The 25588-nt window shown below is 55.7% G+C and overlaps 1 protein-coding gene across 1 annotated transcript in view; it reads right to left on the bottom strand.

Moving 5' to 3' along the window:
- Positions 1-23152, bottom strand: part of LOC119095683 (TBC1 domain family member 9-like) — a 43656-nt gene extending 20504 nt beyond the window's left edge. The window contains 9 exon segments of the mRNA XM_037218538.1: positions 1276-1480; positions 3021-3151; positions 3766-3949; positions 4662-4678; positions 4680-5044; positions 7388-7552; positions 22119-22282; positions 22594-22660; positions 23113-23152. Of these exon segments, the coding sequence (XP_037074433.1) occupies positions 1276-1480; positions 3021-3151; positions 3766-3949; positions 4662-4678; positions 4680-5044; positions 7388-7552; positions 22119-22282; positions 22594-22637 (1275 nt within the window). The 5' untranslated portion in view covers positions 22638-22660; positions 23113-23152.
- Positions 23153-25588: the final 2436 nt, after the last annotated feature.

Below are 25588 nucleotides of genomic sequence, written 5' to 3'. Positions count from 1 at the left end.
CCGGGCGGCAGGCATGCTGTTGTCTGTCTCGGCGGCCGGCACCTACCCGCGCCCTGGTCGGGGTCTCGTCGGTCAGCCAGTGTCCGGGTACCCCACGCCGGGCGGGGCGGCGCGACCCAGTCGGGGCCGGCGCCGGCAGCGCGTGCTAGAACACAGCCCGGGTCAGCAGCCCAGCACCGTGACAGGGTCACTGCCAGCTCGAGGTACCGGTCTCACTCCTAGCCCGAGCCCCTTCGCTCCCAGCCTGAGCTCTCCCCACTCCCAGTCCGAGCCCTCCCCGCTCCCAGCCCGAGCTCTCATCACTCCCAGTCCGAGCTCTCCCCACTCCCAGTCCGAGTTCTCACCACTCCCAGCCCGAGCTCTCCTCACTCCCAGCCCGAGTTCTCCCCACACCCAGCCCGAGCTCTCCCCACTCCCAGCCCGAGTTCTCCCCACTCCCAGCCCGAGCTCTCCCCACACCCAGCCCCAGCTCCCCTCATTCCCAGCCCGAGTTCTCCCCACACCCGGCCGAGGCTGCCCGGTGTGGGACCCCACCAGGACACGCCTGGGACGAAGCGGTCCACTTCACCTCTCCCGCCGGCCGGCGGCGATCGGTGCCGGCATCGTGGGCGCCGCGGTCGTCTCGCCTCGCGCCGCCGCGCCGGCCGCCGACACCGGCCGGCCGCGAGCAAAGTTCAGCGACACGCGCAGGCGCCACGACGGTCAGCACCGCTCCCGCCCGCTCGTCCGCGCGCTCCGCGTACACAGCTGCGGGAGGGGCGCCCGAAACAGAGCGCCCACTCCAATCAGCGCGCCGTCAACACCGCCGGTCGGCGTGACGCATCAGAGCGCCCTTCCCTGTCGGCTCTCCTGACTGATGGCGGCAAAGGAAGACGGCTCGCTCCGCCCGCCGCATGCAGATGGCGGTCACGAACGAGGCAGCCGTGGAGCGTCTGAGCTCCGGTCGCATTGGAGCGGCAACAGTTCGCCGCTGAACGGTGCGCTGCTGGCCGGTCCTTTCCACGCACCGCCACGGCCTGGCGGCCCCTCCTCTCCTTCTCTCCCTCCCCTCCCTCTCCTTCTCCCTCTCCCTCTCACTCCCCCTCTCCCTCTCCCTCTCCCTCTCCTCTTCCTCTTCCTCTTCCCTCTCCCTCTCCCTCTCCCTCTCCTCTCCTCTCCCTCTCCCTCTCCCTCTCCCTCTCCCTCTCCCTCCCAAACTGAGAGACTAAGCCCGAGACGCTGTTAGCCGGGCTCCACGCCCCGCCCTCCGCTCGTCCTCCATCTCTCCCAACTGACCCGGCTCTCGAAGCAGACGAAGTTCATGCTGATGTAGAGCGTGCCCCAGACGTGCTGCTTGTTGTACGGCGTCCAGAGCGTGCAGTCGGCGCGACCGTCCAGCTTCTCGGCGCAGGGCAGCCGGAAGTTGCTGCGATACGCCTCGCTGTGCGCGCGTGCGTCCAGGTCGCGCTTCAGTCCGGGCGTCTTCCGCGACACGTTGCGGCTGCGGAACAGCGCCGAGGTCAGACGAATGCCGCAACGGGTGGTCAAGCCCGCGAGAGCACCTCACAACGCACGCTGCGGTGCGCGGGCTTCGGACCACACAGCGCCCGCAATAAGGACATCTTTCCGCGTATACCATGGCCCAAGCAACGCCTAGGCTGAGCTACGTTCTTAGCTGGTGCCGCTCTGTCAGCCCCCCCCCCCCCCCCGCGGTGAGAGAGTCGCACCCGAGACCTCCGTGTTCAGCGTCTGGCACAGCAGGCGGTCCGACAGATTCGCCGGCGGCAGCGCAGGGCATGGTCAGGTTTACTAGGCTTCGGGGCGCCGCGTTCCGCATATAGACGGTGGAGCGTCACGTATGCTGCACGGAACACGTGAATCTAGACAAGCGATGGAACCATTTGCTATCACAACATCCGGATTGGTCTAGGGCGCTAGTCTGCAGCCAATCTAGAGCGCTATTCATGTTTCCATACGGATCGCAGCATCCTTTCAAAAGCTACATACGGCGAGCGCGCAGGAGTCCAACTCAAAAGACGGAGCGAACGCATTCTTTCGCGGCTGGCACCACTCCCCGGGCCCGTTCGGCGACCAAGCATGGATCCTTTGACGCGTCGGAGCCCACGTTTGCCAGAAAACGGCACCGAGCTCCGACGACCAATAAACAATTCGCGCCAAAGGATCCATGCTTGGATCCTTTGGCGCGGCCGAGCACTTGGCAGTACTCGGCCCCGACGTGCTCCTATTGGTAACGACGGAACAACGGGCTTTTCAGCCAGCACGCCACGTTCCCGCCAGCGACGCATCAGCAACCCCTCACCTCCCCCCCCCCCCCCCCCGGCCGCCCACCCTCAGTGCTCGGAGCCCGGTCGGCTCCCATCCTGGGCCGCCTGCAATAACAGCGCGGAGTTGTGAACAGCTCAGGGCTGTCGCGGCGGCCGGTCGGAGCTCCAGATGACGCGGTCGGCCGGAACACGCGCCCACCGCGCGGCTCTCGTTTCGTCGCGCGCCTCGACTTATACTTAACTTGCCCACGGCGCTCGCGCTGCAAAACCGGCGGCGTTCAACTGAACAGGGGCGGAGACGATCATTACGGCGCGCCGATGGTAAAGGCCCATGGGAGCACAACTTTAGCAACATCCGCCGACGCTTCGGGAAAACAGAGCACGAACAGCTGCAGACCGCCCCCGCCATCGCGCTAGTTCCGCGTCCTCGCAGCTCCGGGGGCGTCAAACGCCCGGCTTCAGTTACATCCACGTGGCAGCTGGTCCGCCGCCCGGCGATGGATGACTGGGAAAGCCCGACAAGGGCACCGAAGCGCCACCGGCGCCGCCACACCCACACCACCCGGACCCGGCGGAGCTGGCCCAGGCGCGCAGAGCCGCGCGCAGAGCTCGGCGCTGAACCGCGCCCACTGAGCGGCCTTCAGCGGTCACTGCCCACTGCACCGCCCACATCACGCAGTGGGGACCGCTCGGTATACTGGCCCGTCCGCGCCAGCGACCGCGCCTGATCCTCGCGAGCGGCGCCGCCGGCGTCACCTGATCTTGTTGAGCAGCTCGGGGTCCTCGCTGAAGCCCTCCTCGCGCATCAGCTGGCGCATGGCGATGTTGGCCAGCTGCTCGATTAGGTCGTACGTCTCCCGCTTACGCAGGAACATGGAGAAGAAGTACTGCGGAGCGCGGTGGACCGTCACACAACGCCGCAGACGTCACTCGCTCGCCGCGTGATACAACAGCGCAACAGCCACGCTCGCCGCCGCCGGCCAGCGCTGGCGTCAGGCATACAAATACCAGTGATTGGCCGATGTTTTAAACGGCACGGCACGAAGTTTGACCGATTGCGCGAAATTCAACGTTGGCGTTCATCGAACAAGCGTGGCAAACGGCGGCATCCAGTCAAAAACAAAAACACAAAAACGTCAAAGATTCACGGCAAGTGAGGGCGTAATCGCCACTGGCAGCATGGGCACACAGCACCCACCGCGCACCGTACTGCTCTTGCCCCTACCTCTCTCCCTTTCCTCTACCCCTACCATTACCCCTTCCCTTACCCCCACCCCTACCCCTACCCCTACCCCTACCCCTACCCCTATCCCTATCCTATCCCTATCCCTATCTCTATCTCTATCCCTACCTCTACCCCTTCCCCTTACCCCACCCATCCCTATCCCTATCCCTATCCCTATCCCTATCCCTATCCCTACCCCTACCCCCACCCCTACCCTTACCCCTACCCCCTCTCCTTCCTCCACCCTCACCCCCACCGAGCCGCGCGCTGACTCACGCTCTTCTGTCGCGTCGAGATCTTGATGCTGTCGGGGAAGATGAGCGAGTTGGACTTGTCCAGGCTGACAATGTCCGTCCAGCGGAGCCGCACCTTAACCTCGCGGCCCAGGATGAACGAGTAGAAGGAGAGGTGCGAGATGCTCAGGTACATCCAGCCCTGGCGCGGCACGCCCTTCCAGTAGCTGCAGCCGCGGCGGGAGAGAGAGCCGGTCAGCGCGGGTCGGTCACGGTCCAGGCGCGGTCCAGCTCAATTGATCTATGCTCGTCAGAATTCCGTCATGACGGACTGAGACGCTGGACGACGCCATCCACTGAGAAGGCGGCTATGAAGGCGGCATCGGTAGTGGTAAAAGGTGTAGTCACTGTATGGTCCATTACATACCAAACTGCATGCGTCCGCTTCAATTTGCCCCGATGTTTTTGTCCGCCCCTACATTACGAAACAAAACTTGTGGAAATTCGTGTGCATATATATATATATATATATATATATATGTATATATATACGGTTGTATATGTTTGACATGTTCTATATGGGCGTGTCAACTGCCTTGGTACTTGCCACGAAAATGAGTGATGCAATTGAGGGCAAAGGACAAAAACGTCAAAAGCTTCACATCCGAATGATCAACAGACACGAACGCATGCCTGTCATCTGAGTAGAAAGCTGGCTTCAAACGGTCCACATCATTTGGCTGAATTTTCGCTGCCCTTCCGTACGCCGGCGGCTGCTGCCGCAGCGAGCCTAACCACCGATAAAAGGCGGAACCTCGCTCCGTTCCGAGTTCGTCGCGCCAGTTCCCGCTCCTCCAGGGACACACCCTCAACCCAGCGCGTCGTCGCTCGTCGCAGACGCGGCGGCGGCGGGCGGAAGCGGCGCCGTGGGGGCCGTACCTGCACGAGTAATGGTTTGACCAGCTTCTCCTCGGCCGGCGCGTTGAACAGGCGCCGGAACTTCTCGGTCGTCGACTTGAACGAGTCCGACTCCGAGTCTGAGAGCAGGCGCCGCTTCAGACACGCGAAGGTGCGCTCCAACAGGCGGCAACACATGCTTGGGACCGGACCCGGGCACCGAGCGTGGCACAGCAGAACGCAACGGAACGCAGCGGAACGCAGCGAAATGCGGCGGAACGCAGTGGAACGCAACGGCACGAAGCGGCACGCAGCGGAACGTAGCAAAAGGCAGCAGAACGCAACGGAACGCAGCGGAACGCAGCGGAACGCAGTGGAACGCAGCGGAACGCAGCGGAACACCGTCTTCAGCGCCCTCCTTTGCACTGCGAATCCTCCTCGGCTCTCACGCATTGGGGGCGAGGCCGTGTCCAGCAGATACGACAACGGTCCGGATAGTCGGGCCGCCACCTTATCGTCCCTTGACTTTCGGCACCGCCCGGGTGAGATGGCCGGGCGCCGGCCGGGTGGCCCGGAGTGGGTCGGAGTGGGCCAGGCGGCCCGGAGTGGCCCGAGTGGGCTGGAGTGGGCTGGAGTGGGCCGGAGTGGGCCGGAGTGGGCCGGAGTGGGCCGGAATGGGCCGGAATGGGCCGGAGTGGGCCGGAATGGCCCGGAGTGGGCCGGGCGGCCCGGAATGGTCGCTCGCGAGAAGACGCCGCGTTATCTCACATTACGTCAGCGGGGTGGTGACACGCCACGCTCGCCGTCACGAATGACACAGCTGTTTTGCCGGAAGTCGGTTGTTTCCGCGAAGTGCATCAACAACTACAGCACACAACCTGCTACGCCCTCAAAACTTCGAAAATCGGCGAATTACCTGAGTATGGGTAGCAGCGGTGGCAGAAGACAAAGGAAAGGCAGCACAATGATCTCCAATAAAGCTATCCACACCCATCCAGGGACCGGAGTGGCAGCGGGGGAGGGGGCAGTGGGTTCAGTTCCCCGGCAGTCAGGGGGCAAGAGTATGTTTTTGTCCCTTAAATATTTGGGAGACCCTTATTCCAAAACAAAAGCATTTGTGGTTGCGCGCAAATTACCAAAATTTATGTTATGGAGGCCTTCATACTGGGCCAGAGCGCGATAAATGGGGATCAGAACACCATTTCCTGTTTCAAGAAGCTCATTTCCTGGTCTATGAGACTACGATCATGACTATTGTAGCACATGTTCTAGATCAGGAGATCCAGTATTGTGTTAAGGATGCCCATATGCTGGTTCGATAGGTTACGACCGTTTCAAGAGTTGCGAACTAGGAGGCCCCTGTTCCAGACTGGAAGGCACCCTCATATTCAGCGGGCCCTATTTCTGGAACGGGAGGTTCTTTCAATGCAATACATGACCACGGTTTCGGATCAGGATGTCCCGTTTTGGGATAACCAGGCCGCTTGCTAGACTTTGAGGCTCCTTTTGTGAATCGGAAGGATGATGTCCTGTTTAATTTTACACGTGAGTTTACTTCGATCCGCTGCATGTCGCAATTTCATAAGGGCACGTGCTCCTCCCCCTGAATAATACCATACCGCCCAGGAGCCCCTCACCCCCCCCCCCCCTTGTGAGGAGGTCTCATTTTGTTTCCGTAAAACCTTTCCTCTAACTGAAAATCCGTGACACCGCCCCTGTACCCGCACATATCCGGTGCACAGGACAGCACTTTACATTCCAAAGGTCGGGCGCCCGGCCTGCCTGGCGAGCCACCTGTGGCCGGCCGACCCGCCGCGCGTGGGAGCCGTGCGGCGCAGTCTACCGAGCGCGGTCCGACCGGGCGCCAGCAGCGGCGAGCCAGCGCCAAACCGCGCGCCCCAGCCTTTCCCACAGCGGCACTGTTGGTGACGGCGGCCATGGACTCCGCCAATGAAGGCTTTGTCAAGAGGCGCAGGCGCGCCAGCTAGGACGCGGCGAGAAAGGGAGGACGCGGCTCGCCTCACGTGCTCAGCGAAATTGGACGCTCACGGAGTGTGCCGCGTCGCACGCGCGCCGTGTGGGTGTTCACTTGTGCAGCAGTTATGAAGTTGAGCGAGTGCAGGCAATGCACCGCCCATCCCCGTGAGTCACGTAGCAGTGCGGCGGTTATTCGCTGCCGCGGCGATGTGCGTCACAGGCACGTCTCCTGACCTGACCTAATTCCCCTGCAGCGGGTATCCATGTTGTGGTCACGGGTTCAGTGCTACTGTGGCCTAAGACTGACGGACCCACCTCACATGCGTACGAGCAGAGCGACGTTTCCTTTTCACTTGGTTCTAACTCCCCCCTCCCCCAAGTTTGAGAGGAAAGTGTGTCAAAGTCGAGCAGAAGTTTGATTTTCTGTAAATTTCTAGGGTAGTTTTAGTCATTTTCCTTGCTCAGTCCCATCCCCACCATTCCAATTCGTTTTGCGAAACTACATCCTTGCTTACGCGTTAGGCACAATGTTTTCAACAAGGCCGAGACCTTGTTGAAAACATTATGCCTAACGCGCAGCCTCAAACCAATCCCGAGCTATTCTGCTGATCACAACCGACCTTCAGTATGCCAGGATACGCTGGTTGTGCGACATCAAGCAAGCAATCAATGACATAACTGCTCCTAACAGCCTACATTTGCTTCAACCCCAGTCATCCCCGAGGACCACGTCCGCGCACCAACCTGCCGTTCAGCAGCCCCCCACCCTATCCCAACTTAACGAACCTCACCTTCGACCGGCACAGAGCGCTGGGCCACCAGACTCTCGATCTTGCACTTGACGAACTCCATAACGTCATCGTCCGAGTCGAAGGCGGGCACGATCGGCAGCAGGGTCGACTCCAGCCACGCCCAGTCGGCGAATATCTCGGATGACGTCACCGACACGGACACCACTGGCGGCGCGGCACGGCGCGGGTCAGGGCACCGGCGCGGTGGCGCGGACACCGACGCCGGCGAGGACGCGGGGCGGGGTCACGGCGCATGCGCACTCTCACCCAGACACCGTTGCCGTGTGCACCGGAGGGGCGTCGGCGGACACACGAGGCAAGGGTTGGAGAATCTATCCATGACAGCGTCACGACACCGACACCATAGCAGCGGCACACACGGGTTTTCAGGGTGCAGACAATGATTCAGGGTCACAGATTGAGAAGCGTACAACAGTGTGAGAAATGCTGTTTGTTCTCTGATTGAGGAAAACATTCTTGTATTTTTTAGCTAAAATTATTTCAGGCAGGTTGTAAGAAACATTATGTGCAAGAATGCAGCGATATATGGTGCGAGATTACTGAACGCGCTTCAGTTACAAAACTTCCTTCATTTGCACCTGGTATCAAGCTTGTTATAATTTTGGCTGAGACGCTGGGCAAACAGAATCCATAATGTTCGTATGGAGTCGATCTTCTGAGTTCTCACATAAGATCCCTGACCGCAAAATTTCACGTTAGACTTTCTACCATCACATCCTAGTTTTACCACCTTGAACTGCGATGTCGCCCAGTTTGACTAAGTGAAACTGCCGCAATCTCATTAAGTGACAGTGACAAGATTAGGATGGATTGCACTTACGTTGCATTAGGAAAAGCATGTTAGTAATTTGATGTTTTAATTGCCTTTGTAGCGCTTGATCCTATGGCTTTCCAGATGTAAGCCAAAGAATCATACCAACAAAAAAGTTTAAAGGTCAGGTCAAAGAGACCAACATGTCAACAACTTTGACCACACATACATTGTATAGTTCATTTGCCACTGTTCAAACTTGTTATAATAATAGAATATGTTAACATCTACAGTTGGTTTATTTCAGATTTTCAGGAAATGCGAGGTTAGTAACCCGAAGCCAGGTAAATTTTCACTATGTTTCGTATATGATGTTCATGTAAATTTATTCATGAAAAACAAAGGGAAATTTTCACTGATTCTTGTGTGGTTTGGTGTTTGCATGTGAAGAAAAGGGTATAACTTACATGTACAACAATCATATGGTCACAGAGAACATTGCCTTGGCCCCGGTCCTGTCCTATCTCAATGGGCACCTTCTGCACAACACAGGCTGAGCTCAAAATAGGCAGCTTTATTGAGCAATTTTGGATGCAGGATTTGAATACTCCAATGAAAACATACTGGGATATCACTCTAATGTATGATGAGGTCACAATAGGCCACGTGAGAGCATGCAAGGTCATATGACGTCACCCAAGGCCAATGGCCTACGTTGTCAGTAGCAGAGAGGCTAGATTAACGAGCGCGGTGCGTGTAACCACCTCCCTACCTGTTTGTGAAGATAATGTCATCCAGCTTCATGTACAAACTAAACTGTTCTCAGTTTGCTACAAATGCATTGCCAAACGTCGAAGGAATTCAGCATAATGCGGACAACAACTACGCGTTTCGGAGTACCTTTAGATGTACAATACTTTTTTCTGACCACAGAAAAGCATTGTACTGGTCACACAGCCGGTTAGCGATCTGATTTTCTTTCACATGGATGGTTTATGAATTTGACCTAAGTCGACGTCATTTGGGATGGCACGGCGGGAAAAGAGCAGGGATCATTCGGCCTGAGGTGGTGTACAATCACGCGAGCTACACGCACGTGACGGGCGGAGATCCATGCCCAGGGGCGAGGCACGGAGAGCAAAGGCAAGCGTCGAACTTGTCCGGAACGGGTGGCGTATCAGCATCGCTGTGCGGGCTTTGATGCCAGAGTAGCACGGTACAGCAAGCCCAAGCACGCATTGCGCAAATGACGGAGTTATCGTTATCATTGGTTAGCCGTGATAAGAAAAACCAATCTGCAGAATGACCATGACGCTGGAAAGCGCATACGGGATGTCTATAGCACGGCGTCACGACGCTGCTGGCGTTCCCACCAGCAGTGTGACGCTGGCGAGTCCTGGCAGGCGTCCTGTATCGTCGCGACCGCCTGCAGCACTACGACTGAGCACCGCAAGACCGATAAACGCCTTCTGCGGCAGCGGAGACAAGGCCCCAGCTGCTGGTGCGGTGTCAGGATGAGATAGTGGCCTTGGATGAAACAGCCTAAAACAGACAAAGTCCAGAGAGGCGAGGACTGATAACGGGCGCTGGTTCGCGAGGGCGGATGTCCGCCACGTCTCGGATGAGAGCCGGCGGCATTTGAATTGTGTGTATGGCAAGCAGCGATACCTCAGTTACCAAAGGCCGCCGTGACAACAGGATTACGACCGCGGGGAGGTGTTAGATCGGAAAATGTGCAATATATTCTCGTTCCTAAGACACACCAGAAGCATGCATCAACTGCCAGACGGGTGGAGTAGCCCTGCAGGGGAACACGATCCGGCTATTGGCGCCTGAGCCGGCAGCAGCATCCGTTCGTTTCGGCAACTTGCCGTTCCGCAAGCCATTCCAGGTCTACCGGATCATGCGACGAGCCGCGTCACCAGGTCGATTTCAGTGTAGCCATGCATGGACACCGCAGCGATCGGTGGGAAAAAACTACTCAAGTTTGCACAACTTCGACGACGCGCCAAAAAGGCGTCGCTTCACCGACAAAACCAGGACTCTGCGTTTGCCTGATCGCAACTGCACCGTTCGCGCGCACCCTAAACGTATAACGTCAAACGCAAAACCCAACACGGGACTTGTGCGCACACTGCTGACTCATTAGCAGCCAGCAGCAGCCAACCGTCTGTACGGTGGACAGGACGCCCATCCTGCATGACGCCAACTGTCGCTGTCTGAGCTCAGCCGGCTTCCTCTACAGAATGCAGCACGTCCATGATGTAAGCTAACTCAATGACTCGTCTGTGGTCTTATCCATCCGTGATGTAGCACATGTGCGAGCTGTTTGGATCTGCGCTATGGTGGTGCCTGCTAGTACATCGGAAATGATTTTTGTTATTTATTTATTCCGAATGGTTTGCCTTGGTGAATGGGTTCATAGCACCTGCTAAGCATAGCTTGTTGCATGGACCCTGAGCCCACCACCCAAGTCGTTTCGCTTAGTTCAAAGGATAACTTTGCCTCCGCCCTTGCGCCAGACACGAGTGCGGGGGGTTTTACGTGCCGCACAATGCTGCGACACGGCCGCCACGGGCCCCGGGTTGACCCTCGTTGGCCAGTTGCCAGCTGACCTTTCCATTTCAGTCGGGCCAAACAACGCGCCCGCTCTGGGACTCGTACCCAATGCCGCCGGATTACGAGTCGAGCATCTTTCCTCTAGACCACGGAGGCGGCAAAGAATTGACATCACATCACACACATTGTTTTAATGCCCATTCTCTGGGAGTGACACCAGCTCTACGTTAGGTCCGAACTCATCCCTTTTGTGTATTTGTACGCAGAGCAGCTCAAAAGCACACAAACTGGTTGCACATGATACACTTACATCCATCGACAGCCCAATTTTTCATCACATACAACAGAATCAGAATTGCGTTTCCTCAGCATTCGAGTAATTGCGAATCGCACAGGCTTCCTCCTGGCAATCAGGACGTCAAAAGAATCTGCATAGTATCGACCATCGGTGTGTTCTGTCTTTTTCCGGAAAGTCCGTCACCAGGCCGTCTTTACCATGAGGCTAAATATGCCGGTACCTTTACACGCGCAGCACAAGCTGGGACAACCGGGGGTGGGCGACACGACCGTGCGCCACAGAATCGGCATCCAAACCCACCCCGTACCACCGATCATCTGCACGACGGGGCAAGGCCAGCCGCGTCTTATCTCCCCCCCCCCCCTTCCCCATCACACAGCCCCCGTCACCCGGTCGGGTGCCCGCCTCGGACGGGCCCGGCGGCGGGGGTCAGCGCCTCAGACGGGCCTGGCGGCCGGGGTCGGCCGCGACGCTCGCGCCCAGCTGCTCCGGGCGAAGGGGCAACAGCGCCGCGGTGCACGCCAGACCGGCGCGCTCGTGATGTCAGCAAAAACCAGCGCGCTTCTGGCGATAACTGAGTCATTCAAAAGTCAAACATCTGCGGCACCCATCCATAGCACGGCGCGGTTTCAGTAGCGGGTGTGTCCAAACCGCTGCACGTAACTCAACATCCTGTCGAGTACGAAGCACACTGGGAGAGCTCATAACAAAGCGCTACAGCAAGCTGCGCTCGCATGAACGGAAGGGCTGCACACAGTTGCGGCCCATTCCACCAGAACAATGTTACTTCAAGCTCATTCCACCCGGACAATATCTGGAAACGACGGCGTAGACTTGTCGTTTGGTACAATCACCGAGGCCACTATAACAGGGCTATCACTGAAAACGGGACCACGGACTGGCGCGCTGGTGCCATCACCAATAGGAAGCCCTGTGCGACGATGTGGGAGCGGAGTGTCGTTCAACAGGGGATGCAATCACGGCGCCATTACGACGCAGTTCATGTCAGGATCACTGCACTAAATGCACGTGGTAATGATAAAAAACGCGACATACAAGGCGCATGGGTTCCAGTCATCACATGAAGCTGTTATATTACGCCAGGGGGCAGGAATAGCCTACGTGTTTCCGTGACGCATCAACTGGCTCACGTTTCTAGCACACGAGTGTTCGCCTAAGCCTTATCATAAGGGCATCCGTGCCTATGAACAAATTGGGCACTGAAATTGTAAATGGTTACAAGGGAAGATGCTGCATGCATTAATGCTACGATGATTTCATCAAATGCATGCGTTAAGGTAGCAGCTTGCAAGGAATTCAGGCTTCATCTATCACAATTCACACTGATATCAAAGCCACCTATACGTCCTTCAAACTGTCCACATAGCGAGCCACTGGGATGCTAACGACTGTCAAGTATACGCATCAATTTTCTCAGGAACGCCACGCCCTGACAATTCTGATAAAACACCGGATCAGCCGAGCACTGCTCAAGTATGTGGCAATCGGCTGAAAAATCACAAGCCTCAAAACAGCACCGTGGTCGGATGGGGGCCGAGCCGCGACGAGTCTGATCTCTCGCTATTGTTCTGCGCGAGTTCAAACTCTGCCGCGCCCGTGGAACGGCGGCCCGCTCGAGCCGCCGTCTGAAGCGCGACCTCGTCGGCCAGTCTGCCGCATCAAGACCCACGGGACGGGTGCCCTGACCTTTACAACATGGTTGTGGGAAGTTATAATCTCCAGCGCGACGGCTGCTCGACGACGTCGTGGAAACCAACCACCACTGCGTCCCGGCAAACGGCAGTGCGGCGGTATTCGGACGCGTGGTTACCATGGACGTTGACAATTTTGTTTCACCTTATCACACCCGCGACACGGAGTTCACTGGCTGCTCGGCCTCCGACCACTCTGGATCGGCCAATCAGCGTCGAGCCGGACGGCGGTCAACCCAGCATCGAGGCGCCTCGGGCTTAGCGAATCGACCGTCGGCGTTCGGGGTCAAAGGTGAAAAGATTATCAGACAATGAAATATTGTGCGTGCGTAGGCCGTCACGAGCCAGAATTACGGTAGCATAAGTTATATTTTCATCATGGATGCCCAACTGGATAAGGCCAGGAATTCTGGTAAAGGCGTGCTATGACCGTGCTGGATATATTCTGTTTTCTAAGCTCTACGATCTGCTGGCTCGATCTGAAAAAACTACTGTCCGTCCAGCGACAGATCAAGCCCTCGTGGCGACGCCGGTATCCAACGTATACGTTGGACTGCAAGTACAGTATCTGACACAGAAACCGTAACGATTGCGCCCAGATTCGTGACGGCCCGTTCTTCACGCGTCGCTGCCGACATCTGAGCAGCCACAGCTGTCTCAGCTCGAGTGAGCTGCAGTTGAGCAGCAGAGGGGACCAGCTGCACCGGGGATCAACTGCAAACGTGTGTCAGTCCGCGACCTATCAGTATCACACGGTGCCAGTATCAGTATCGCACGATATCAGTATCGGTATCACACGGTATCAGTATCACACGATATCAGTATCGATATCACGCGGTATCAGTATCAGTATCACACGATATCAGGATCGGTAGCACACGACATTAGGATCGGTATCACGCGGTATCGGGATCGGTATCACACGGTATCAGTATCAGTATCACCCGGATCACAGTGCGGTACCTCGGCCGAGCTGGTCACCCTCCCACGACAATCAACGTACAAACGGGCCGAGCGATGACGGGCTACCAACGGCTCCCCGTTCTGGGCACACCGAAACCAAACATAATGTAACCCTGTAACCCTGTACCCCGAACGAAAAATGAACGACCTACAGATGGATAACTTTGCGATCCTCTCAGACATCCTGGAAACTCCGCTCCATGATCCACACGCACGTCTGGTCGTCACTGAGCTTGGACTTCATCTCCTACTTACACCCCTCCTGCTCCGGGACGCGCAGGTGCCTTTCTCTCCAGCACATATCAATGCTGGGCACAGAACTCATTGGAACACGCGTGTCCAAAGCGTTGCCATCTTAGCACTGCAAGCCAACGCATTGCCTTCGGTGCGATCCTAGCTCCGAATGAGCTCCATTGCCTTCTTGTCCGTTGTCAAAGCGAGCTTGGGGCCCACCAAGGTCGCCTTCAGCCGCACCAAGGCGCCACCATTCAGAGCTGGAAGCCTGCTGCAGGCTGGAGGTTCGCCACAATGCGGTGCCGTGAACTCGCCGAATCCGCTGAGGCAAGCTTGCACAACCGAGAGACTGTTCAGATGGAGCGAGAGCGACGACCCTTACGTTAATTCCAGCTGCGAACATATGCGTCAGTTGCAGCCACGCGCGTAGAGGGGTGGGGGGGGGAGGGGTGGAGGGGTTGAGGGGGGAGGGGTGGAGGGGTTGAGGGGGGAGGGGAGGAGGGGAGAGGGCTGTATGGCGACTGGGGCACACAGTGCATCAGCAACACTGGTCAGCCACCGCATCCACCCCGCAGAACCGAACCGATCAGTCCAGCCACGGCTCCAGCCCCTCCCTCCTGCCCTCCCTCCCCCCTCCCCCCCCCCGGGCGGGGCAAAGGCTCATCACCGCGCCTCCACTCCGCGCCGCCGCCGCAGGCTCGACCTTTGACCACCGCTCCAAAGGTCACACCTTTGTCCGTGACGTCAGGACCAACGCCTCAGCCTCCGACGTCCCGAAGACGTCTCAGTCTCCGACGTCACGATCACCGTCTCGGCCAGTGTCACAACAGTCCGCACCACGCCCTGTGACGTCATCGTCGACATTTCGGGGTCCGAGACGCGACAGCAGACGCCCGCCATGTGACGTCCCGTGACGCACCTCGGCCCCTGCCGCCGCCGCGCCGCGCGCTGTGCGTGACGATGATGCCCCGCCCGGCAGGGCCTGCCGCACGCGCGCCCGGCGCTCGGCTCGGCTCGGCGGAGCTCGGCTAATGGCCAGCTGACAGGCGTGACGTCACGCGGGTCACCGTCGCACGGAGCGGAGTCCGGTCGAGAGCCGCCCCGGCCCCGGTCCCGGGCGACGGCGCGGGGCGCCGCGGAGCCGGCACAGAGCCGCCAGTGAGGAGGTCACGTGACTCTCCGTCGGGAGCACGTCGAGCCGGATGGTGAGCTGACGAGTTGGGCCCCGCTGAGGAGATGGGATGGCGACAAGAGCACACCTGTGAGGCCTGCGACCATGGACGAGGAGAGCTTTGTTTTGCAGCTTTTGAGAGCTTTGCAGAGCTGCGTAGTGATGAATCTGGCCGGCGTTGAGCGGCGGTGGCTCCCTCGCCAGGTGAGGATTTCCCGTCTAGCCAGGTGTCCTGTCTGGCTGATACTTGCTGTCCGGCGGAGATAGACCCTCCGTCTCCCCGACCACCGTCCCGCCAGGATTTCCTACCACACAAACCAGATTTCCCTACCAGATTCCCTACTAGAGCTACTAGATTCCCCTCCAGATTTCCTACCAGACCGGCGTGAGGCCAGGAAGTCCGCGTCTGCCGCCGCGCCCAGAGCAGTGGCGGATGGATGAGCGGCCGCGCGACTCGCCACCTGGCGCCGGGTGGCCCGTAATGAGACACGAGTGTCCAGGCCGTCCAATACACCAGCCACGGGTGTATCTACACCCCATATCGCACCATGGCACTGGAGCGGTCTTCGGGAATATCCGCGGAGACATGGGGACGCCATCGCCGGCGTAGCATTGCTGTTAATGCAGCCGGACGTATCAACGAGGCCAACCATGGGTCATAGAGATGCTTTGCACGATCTGTTAACGAAACGTTAACGCTAACAGGGTCGTCCGTTGTTTTTCATCGGGGCTCTTTTTTCCTTTGCCTGTCCTATCCATCGTCTACCGCATGATTTATTCCCATACGACGATGTAGCTTTACGAATCTATGTGCATGGTGCTAAGCAACTAACAGTGCTGTCCGAGCGGGATGAAACCCAGTTTTTGAGGGCGTCAAATTGCCAGGCAGTTGACGCTCTCCCGAAACACTGGACGTCATCTAAGTGTAGTTTGTGAAGTTTGAGCGCGTGGGAAAACAATGAACAAGACTGACGAAACGAATCAAATCGAAACGGCAACGAAACGAAAGTAACCAAGTGAAAAACGGCACAACTGGAAGGAAGATCACGTATCACCCATTTGTACCGCGCCAACTGACTCTTGCTTTGTAATCCATCAACATGTACTCCTGTTCTTTCCTACCGACGGTTTGAAGCTAGCTACTATGGCTAAGTTTCCATCGCATATATTAACCGTCATCCCACTCCTGTCCCTTGCACGGCACCCAAGATTCTTCTTACGCCACTATCCCCGTCCCACACTTACCCAAGTATTCACGACGGGTGTGTTAATACACACCGAAATGTAGTGGTGTGACGATTAGTCAATACAGCACAGCGTGATACAGTCAGCCAATGCACATAAGCAAAACTGACCCAGATTTTGCACAGCGCGTCACGATCGCACAGCAACTGCGGTGTCGGCGACGTCTGTTTTCCGGAACCTTACATAACGGCAATCATGTTCCCGCACATCACATGGCAGCAATCAGATCCAATTTTGAGCAGGAGCTTCACAACCCAGATGAACCCTATGGAAAGAGGAACGTACGGCTGCATCGAGCTCCTAAGCCAGTGTAGGGTTTCATCGAATTCATAGCACCATACATAGATGTAACCACTGGAGGGATGTAGGGATACGTACACTCCAATTAAAATATAATTTTCAGGTCAAGTTGTCTGTCCGTATTTCACACTGACCCCTCTAATCCTGACTGACCCGACCAATCTCAGAGACCTGGTTACACCAGTCACGTCAAATATGTTCGATCGTAAGCCTGTGCAGTCAAGCTATCGCTCGAAGACGCGTTGCACGTGTGTGCTTTTAGCTGTTGGAAGGGGAAGGCCGGACCGCAGCGAAGCTCTGACTTCCAGCTGGCAAGATCCCCACACAGGAAAGAGACAAGGAATCTGGCCTGACGACTGGAGGAATCATATATCTACGCTTTTTAAAACCAAAGATAATCCATAATCTCTGGGGCTGCACGATCCGCGCAGCATGGGCGCCCGACAGCGAGACACGCAGCAGAACACCGGCAAATGGTATGTAGAGCTCATGCAAAGCCAAACACGTCAGCTTACTCAGCGGCCCGCTAATATCAAGCGCTGACGACTGGACGGCGCCGGCCCGCTCCAGCCGCGTCTTGCTGCCCAGCAGGGCGTGACAAACTGGACAGAGGCAACGCGAATCAGAAGCGCTCGCAGCCGGCGCGTCATATTCGGCATTCGGGGGGAGGGGGAGGGGGAGGGGAGGGGGCGGCTCAGAGGCTGCCGGTTCGGTTACGTCCACGCGCCGCCTCAGGCCTAAAGCTTCATTCCCCCACTGTGGGTGGGGGGCCGACCCGCGATAACCTCCCGTTCCCCAACAACATGCTAGTTCTCACGAATACCGCCAGGCGGCGACGCCGCGCCAGTATCGGTCCACGCCATTCCCGCAATTAGCCCCATGATTCCGTTTTCGTGAGAGCACCCGCTACCAACTGAGATGCTAAGGCACCAGCCCAGAGCCGGTAGCACCTGACGCGTGGCGGGCTTCAGCGCAAGCCTACACTTCTAGGGCCTGGTTCTCACAGACTGACCGTCCACCGAGGTGGCAGCCTGTGACGTCTCAGGTAAGTGCCTCGCACGTGTTTGTCGAGAACGCCTGGGAGTCCAAACATGAGCAGCAAGTAAAATAAGCTGAGTCGGCCCATGGAGACATACAGTGCGCAGCAATGGCGCACTTAGATACTACTTCATTGCGGCATGATCGGCATGTTCTGTTGTTGATAATCTCGCTATCGAGCACGCTATGCACACGTGGTCGGGAGCTGCCGGCATGCCCGACGTACAAAACTGTACACAGCGCGTCGACTGTTGCTAGGTGCTGCTATGTAAACAACCACGGCTTATTTGCAAACAATCACACTTACTCCGCCTCTCCGGCGAGTAAGGAACCGGATTTGCCCGTGACGTCACAGGTGAGTCCGGTGGATAAGGCACAGGTCGAACGGGCTTACACGACGACGGGGACACGACTTCCACTTGCCGATGAAAAACGGATACCTGGTATTCTCAAAGTCCGGCTATGGTCAGCCCGGGCACCTCACCAAACCCCATGGGGTTGACCCGGGGCGGGATGCCGGCGCTGGGGAGCCCTGCCTCCTACTCACCACCAGCCGACGTCCCCTGGAGGGAAGCGAGACCTCAGCGGGGGACGATCCCGCGCCACTGGAGACGATCCTGCGCCACTACAGACGATCCCAAGCGGCTGGAGACGATCCCGCGCCACTGGATACGATCCTAAGCGGCTGCAGACAATCCCAAGCGGCTGGAGACGATCCCGCGCCACTGGAGACAATCCCACGCAGCTGGAGACGATCCCGCGCCACTGGAGACGATCCCGCGCAGCTAGGGACGATCCAACACCACTGGAGACGATCCCGCGCAGCTGAGGACGATCCAACACCACTGGAGACGATCCCACACAGCTGAGGACGATCCAACACCACTGGAGACGATCCCACACAGCTGGGGACGATCCAACACCACTGGAGACGATCCCACACAGCTGAGGACGATCCAACACCACTGGAGACGATCCCACACAGCTGAGGACGATGCTCCACCCCCGGTGACGCTCACCGCCGGTGCGGCGGCGGGGGGGACGGCCGGTCTGGTGGCGGTCCAGCGCGGGCGCCGGGAGCCGAGTCAACGCTCGCCGCGCCGCCTTCGGCCGCCGCCGCCGCCGCTGCGGCCTGCTGCAAGCGAGCCGCGCCGCCGGCCGTTCTGCACGCGCCCGGTGCCACAGGAGCGCGCTCAGGGGCCGGCCGGTGCGGGGCGGCCCCGGTGCAGCCGGCTGCCGCCTCTGCCCGCGACCGGGAACCGAAAGTGGGTTCGAGCCTGGCTACAGGACGCATGTTTCGCCGCTCGCCGGCGCCAGCGGCGTGGAAGGCCGTGGCGGTGGTGGCCAGGGCACTGGGTGTGCCATGAAGTAACGGAACGGGCACGGAGGGGAGGAAGGGGTAACGGCGCGAGCATCGTGAGGACGATTCCGAGCAAACCGTCTCACAGTGGGTCCCAGTTCACAAATGTAGGAAACTCACCCCACCACTTACGACCCCGTCTCCTAACTTCCCTGTTTATTCTATACTCACCTCAAAAGCATATTGGTGCCGCCTAAGCTGCCAGTTACAACGAGACTGTCCTCACACTTTACAGCATCGCCGAGCATCGCACCTCTCGCTCACCCAGCCGACGGCCCGCTGTCGCTTGCGAGCAGCCCACCGCCCGGCCCGCCACGCACACCGCGCGTCGCACATGGCCTGTGGATGGTCTGCGCTATCAGCAGCCGACAGACGCCTCGCCCGCACCGGACGTTTCGACGCGCACTCTGGCGTGAACGGAAGCGAAGGGCACTCCGCCAGTGAGCCATCAACGTGGACCGTCCGCGGAAGGGCACTCCGCCAGTGATCCATCAACGTAGACCGTCCGCGGAAGGGCACTCCGCCAGTGAACCATCAACGTGGACCGTCCGCGGTTCACGGACAGCGTCCAACGCACGCGACACGGACGTGACTCGCCACGCGACACGGACGTGACGCCGCACAGCTGCCGGTCACGTAATGGTCACGCCCGACGCTCGCAAGGCTGATTGGTGGCCCATGTGATGACGACGATGATTTGGTGTGTTCGGGCGCGCCGGCAGCGCGGAGGTCCTGCCGCGCCAAGTGGTGCGCGTGATGACCGCAGACTGCCCTAAATCCGACCGTTCGGCGCCGCACGTGTCCGGCCAGCGCGCGGTCGCGGCCTGGCCGCCAATGGGAGCGGATTTAACTGGCCCGACGTTACTCTGGTTCCTGGTCGAAGGTCGAGGGGAGGGGAGCGGGCACAGATCGAGAGTCAGCCGCGATCCGGCGCCCGGCGAGGGACGGCAATGCCGACCAAGCTAAAACCTGCCCCCGGAACTGAGACCAGTCGCCACGAGAGTTCGCGCACGAGAGTAGACGTGGACTGGCGTGGGCTGTACGCTAGTAGATGAGATAGCAACGCCAAGCGGCGAGTGGTGCAATAGAAAAAAATCAGGGGTCAGCGAACCAGCAGCCCACCAAGCCAACAAGTGGCTAAATCTCCAGCCGTCCCAGACAAAGAGTACTCCATCGCCCTCCCGTCTTCCCTGCGTCCGTGCCGTCCCGACACGCGCCGCCGCACGGTGCGCAGGTGGTCGACCCGAGCGTGAGTCACACGAGCCCCGGCCCGCCAGCCGTGTCGCCCCCGGCGCCCGTCGGCGCGTGGCGTCGGACCACGCGGCGGCCGCGCGGCGTCGGTGCTCGTCGACGCCTAACAGCACGGTGTGCGGAGCGGCGGACGATGCGCGGGCTCCGTTGGAAGCGTGCGGTTTGCGCAGCTCGTGACGTCACAGTTGTGAGAGATCGCCATCGCATTCCACGAAGAGCAGCGTGAATTCTCAGCCGGACTCATCCTGTGTCGCATCGTGGTGTCCCGATGCTATTCGGTGGTAGCAACGCCACCAACGATTACATGCGCGAAAGGAAATCGTTTGCGGGGAATCTACTCAGCTGAAACGACGTGATGATTGTTTTCCATAAACACAGATAGTCATGACATGACGGACTTGTCACGCGTGAGCCACATAAAACCTACGTAAACATGGTCTAGTTTGAACCAACTTCGGTTTATCCCGTGACCTACGGCCGACTCGAGCACCCTCCTCTACTCCGGCCCGTTCACCACGTCCTGAACAGGCGAACATTCCTGTAACTGTCCTGTGCAGCTTTTACAAGTAGACGGGAACCGCTCATAAATCTACTTTGGTTGTAAGGGCAAAGGTGCTGCTTGCGTGGTTATAACGGGATCGTTACTCAATCCTGCAATTTCGTTATTTCATATGGAGAAAACAGATGCACAGCAAGTTTGTAGGCGCTTATGCTCAGCAAAAAAAAAAGTTGAGAAGGCTATTATTACGGGCACAACACGCCGGTATGACCATGCTTCACTGAATCTAATCGTGTTGCGATTGTCAAGGAACCATGATGTGTGGTCGTCGTCAGAACTAACCGCTCGTATCTAATACTGCGTCACCAGCAGGGTATCCACAGGAAACAACACGGAAAAGTGAGACATCTCCGCAGTTTTGTTGTTATTAGTCATGAAAACATTACATCAAATCGTCGTTGGTGACATCGGAGCAACACGCACCGCGCCATGCACGTTTCTCGCGATGACAACGGTGGTCCGACCTCAACGGCGGGAAAAAAGTGATACAGTGGATACAGCAATACAGAAACAGTGGTTTCCACGCACAGTATGATGTGGCTGGTGGCATCTATGGGGCTGGACTCATCAGCATTTCAAAGGCAACCTGATTTGGCCCAATCTCTGTAATACACATGCTACAGATCTGGGAAAATATCGGCTCGGATTTCAACCCCAATTGCACCATGGCCTACAAGCACTCATGTGGTCTCTGCACTTGCCAGTGCTCCATAAAATGGTGAGTGAAGATGTGGGTTGAATTACCCTTTCACAAAAGATGCTTGGATGATGTAGTAAATCACAGTGCATAGCTCTTACTGACCTGATGAAAATATGCCCATCTTGTCAGCTAAGGCAATGCTCAGCACTTGAGCACAGCTTGTTGGAATAAATTTTGGCTTCTTTAAATTCATTTTGGCTTGTTTAAATCAGTCTCAGATCTAAGCATTATTTATTTTCTAAGATGATAAATGAGAGCTTGTTGTACTGGGACATCAATAGGATATTGTGAAATTTATATAAGAAGTGTAGATTTCATCTAAAAAAGACATGGATTCTCACTCACATTCCAAGGCCACAAAATTTGCAGAAGCTTTTCTCATTTCCTACTGCTGGCTACATGTCAAAATATTTAGGATATGGTCAGCACAATGTGAGCAAAAACTGGTCAAGGTCAATGGTCACTCTGTGATAGTTTACAAGTGGCAAAAATCATGAAACCAGCCCCAAATACCTATTGCATAAGCTTACCAAACCAGCCAGACAGCTCATGCTGCACAAGTTACTCACAATAGCTGACTTCTGATGATGGTGTCTGGTGTAGGATCCTATATGGTGGAGGCCTTGTGTCAAACACTGAGTCCATTGTTCCCACCAAAAGTGATGAGAGCCCCCTGGTTCCATGGCCTTTCCTCTTCTGAAGGACAAAGTATTGGTTGGATCGCTCAACCACCCTGTGGACAAGCATAGGTCTGGTGTGAGTTTAACCAAAATACACTTGGGAGTATAGACATGATAAAGAATACCATGCAATGAGAAGAAGAGGCAGTGATTTCCTAGAATTAAGCTGGCATTAAATCATTCATTAACTTTAAGGCCGTATGAATGAATAATGTTATGAAACTGTGCGCAGATACATTCTGTATGTAGCGCAAATACAATGTTATTCCACAAACTTTGTTTTTCCACAAAACCTATGAAAAAACAAAGTTGCATTCATCACCTTATTATTTTGATGACATGCCAAAGCAGATCAAATACTTACCACAGGGCATTGGCAATCAGCACCTCTTGAGGTTTAACCCACATGTTGCTGTTGCACTAATGCATCACTGAAAGGACAGCAGGGATAATCACACAGAGCCAGATTGGGGACACAATTTACAGTGCATTGCTTTAACAGGAATTATTGGATGTTGGTGCAGCTATCAACATAGCAGGAACAGTGAAGAGTTTGTCACTCACAGGAAAGCTAAATTAGGAATGGATAAATTACTTCAATTACAGGATGACTGATTATTTTCATGCAAGCACAGATGCAAAAGCTGCAGAGTTTCAATGAGGCAAAAAAGCATGTAGGTCGGCTACCAAAAGGTTGATTCACACCTTAAGCCCCAAAACATTACTGGTCAAAAGCAGCTATGAAGGAAACAAACCGCAACCCAGCAGCAATATTGATAGCCAAATAAGAGCTACCGTAGTTGTATTGCACATGAAACAGCAAACAACAGCTCCCTAGTGTTGAAAACAACGCCGGCGCAGTACCGGTACAGCGATTGTTTACAATTCAAGGCAACGGCAGAGGATTCAGGGACAAAGCGAGCCAACACACTCACTCAACACCAACAGCGCAACAGCTCACTGAGCGCTGTCTGCTGCTATACTCGACGCGTAAACAAGCCAGTTTCGTAATCGAAGCCTACTTCCATATGATACCAAATCCACACACAAAAGGATATTTGTACTTCTCCCTACATGTGAAAAAGTTTTTCTTTGCTTGTTTTCGCAATGCCCAACGGCGGATCCATAACCCCGCCTTGAGGAAATGAGGAGCAAGGCTGCCTTAGAGGGGCTTAGTTCCAAAATTTTGCCCTGATATCCATGAGCTCATTGTATTTTGTTTTCTATTGCCTATAGGTTTTTTTGAACAGCTTTCCTGTCAAAAATGTCTTACATTCTTTTCAAAGTCAAGGCATGTGCCTATTTTGCTTGAATTCTGTAATCCTAGGGACTATGAACCAATTGAATGCTCTCTACGAATCCGCCCTTGGCGATGTGTGCCACTCCCCCATAAAATCTGGAGACGGACTACACGACAAGCAAAGCCTGTTGACAACATATGCTCCGGGCCTGTAAAACCAAAGAACAACAAACCTTCACCATTCGATGCCGCTTAGTTCAAGACGCATTGTACATAATAAAAAATGATAAACTGCATCAGGTTAAAGGTTACCAGAAGTCCCCCAAACCAGAAAAATCAACTTGCAGACAGCCCGATGCCAAGCCTATCAGACAGGTCACCACAAAATTTCCACTAGTCGATGTATCACGACAGATATCCTATCCTCTTCAGAACATCGTGGTTTTGGGTCAGGTAAAGGGTCACGTAAAACGTCCAAGACCGAATAAGATATTTTGCACACAACTCATTGCTCCGAGTCATAACTGATATTTTATTCTCCCTAGAAGATGGTTTCCTTGGACCATGTCAAAAGTCACCAACAACGCCCGAAACTACCAGAAATTAGTTTATTGATAAAGTCTATGCGACCGATCAAAACCAAGCCTTCACCAATGTTTTATGAGCTTTGGCCTGACCAAAGGTTACCAAATTCTGGAAATGAGATGATCCTGACCATGGCAGATTGATCGGTGAAGGCTTTGCGTTGATCTGTCGCATAGGCTCGGAGCACGAATTTGTCTGGCAGACTGCTTTTTTCTATTTTTGGCGTTTTTTGGCGACCTCTAACTTGACCTATGATCACCACGTTTAAGCGATAGGTTATCGACCAAGAATAATCGAATGATGAAAGTTTGGTGTCGATTGTCCTGGAGGCTCGGAGCAGGTGGTCGTCAGTATGTTTGGTGGTTCCTTAAGATCTTTCCTAATATCTACCCCTCTGAGACAATGGGAGCTGCCGTGCTGATTTTTCAAGTCACTGTGTGGTGTTATTTTTCGACATCTGAAAGGCCAATATTCCGTTTTATCGAATTCTATGATTAAGCACCGAATGCTTCTGCTTCCTTCTTCTACCCGGCTTCGGATTCGACTTCGGCTTCAAGTCATCATGTTGGCTTCAGATTCGGTTTAGGCAGTATATTTGTGTGTTATCCATGTGGTGCGTTCAGGGGTGCAGTCAGAGTCTCGTTAGGGAGGAGATACAGGTTGAAAAAGGTACAGACAAAAAGTTCCCTGATAGTGAAAGCCCCCCCCCCCCCTCCCTACAACCAAAATGATCTTGTTTGGACCACTTCATCTTGGGGCACGATTTTTTTGTTTGATCATTCTTTTTACCTTTTCTAACGTAAGTGAAAGCCAGAAGTCACCAAAAGTTGTAACTCTTTAAACTTGAGTATCAAAAAGTTATGTAAGATAGTTGTGAGCAAACGCGTTTGCGAGTCTTTGAAAAAAAGACGATGCCTGGCGTTACAGCCTCCGTGGTCTGCGTGGCGTCGGCCCTGCGGCTAACAATAAGCGATAGTGATAGAGTGGACAAAGACCACGGCGTGTCTGGAAAAGTTACCTTTGGACGCTTTAGAACATCAACAAGACCGCTTAAAAGGTTGTCCGGGCACATATTTTACTTGTGCGATCTTTGGATAAAGGATACGATCGGATTAGCGGTTACAGTACCGCGAACTGGTAATAAAATCTGGTGGTGGAATTGAGAAGAAAGGATAAAATCTATATTTTTCGTGTTGCTCTAGTCGTCTTTCTTTTCAGAGGGAAAATTCAAAAGAATCCCGGTGAAATATACGCCCAAGTCTAATCTTTGAATGGTACGCATTGATTTTACAATATTTTCGAAAGCGTTATTTCCTGACGGCCGTTCTCGTGCGTCTGGCGGAGGCCACCTGGTGTTGGCCGCATCGACCAATTCCACTCGGTTTGACGCAAACTGCATCCTCGATTATCAGTGGTTGCTCCGGAGATGGCGAGCACGCGGGCTGACAATCTTTTCACGTGATTTGTTTCACCAATCGATCCCGCATCAGGATAACGTCCTCAGCCAAACAAAGGCTGGCCCTTTTTATTTGAG

This window comes from Pollicipes pollicipes, unplaced genomic scaffold (genome assembly GCF_011947565.3).
Source record: "Pollicipes pollicipes isolate AB1234 unplaced genomic scaffold, Ppol_2.1 Scaffold_4219;HRSCAF=4965_pilon_pilon_pilon, whole genome shotgun sequence".
Classification (NCBI taxonomy): domain Eukaryota; kingdom Metazoa; phylum Arthropoda; class Thecostraca; order Pollicipedomorpha; family Pollicipedidae; genus Pollicipes; species Pollicipes pollicipes.
Note: the sequence above shows the minus strand (reverse complement) of the source record. Positions and strands in the feature narration are given on the sequence as shown.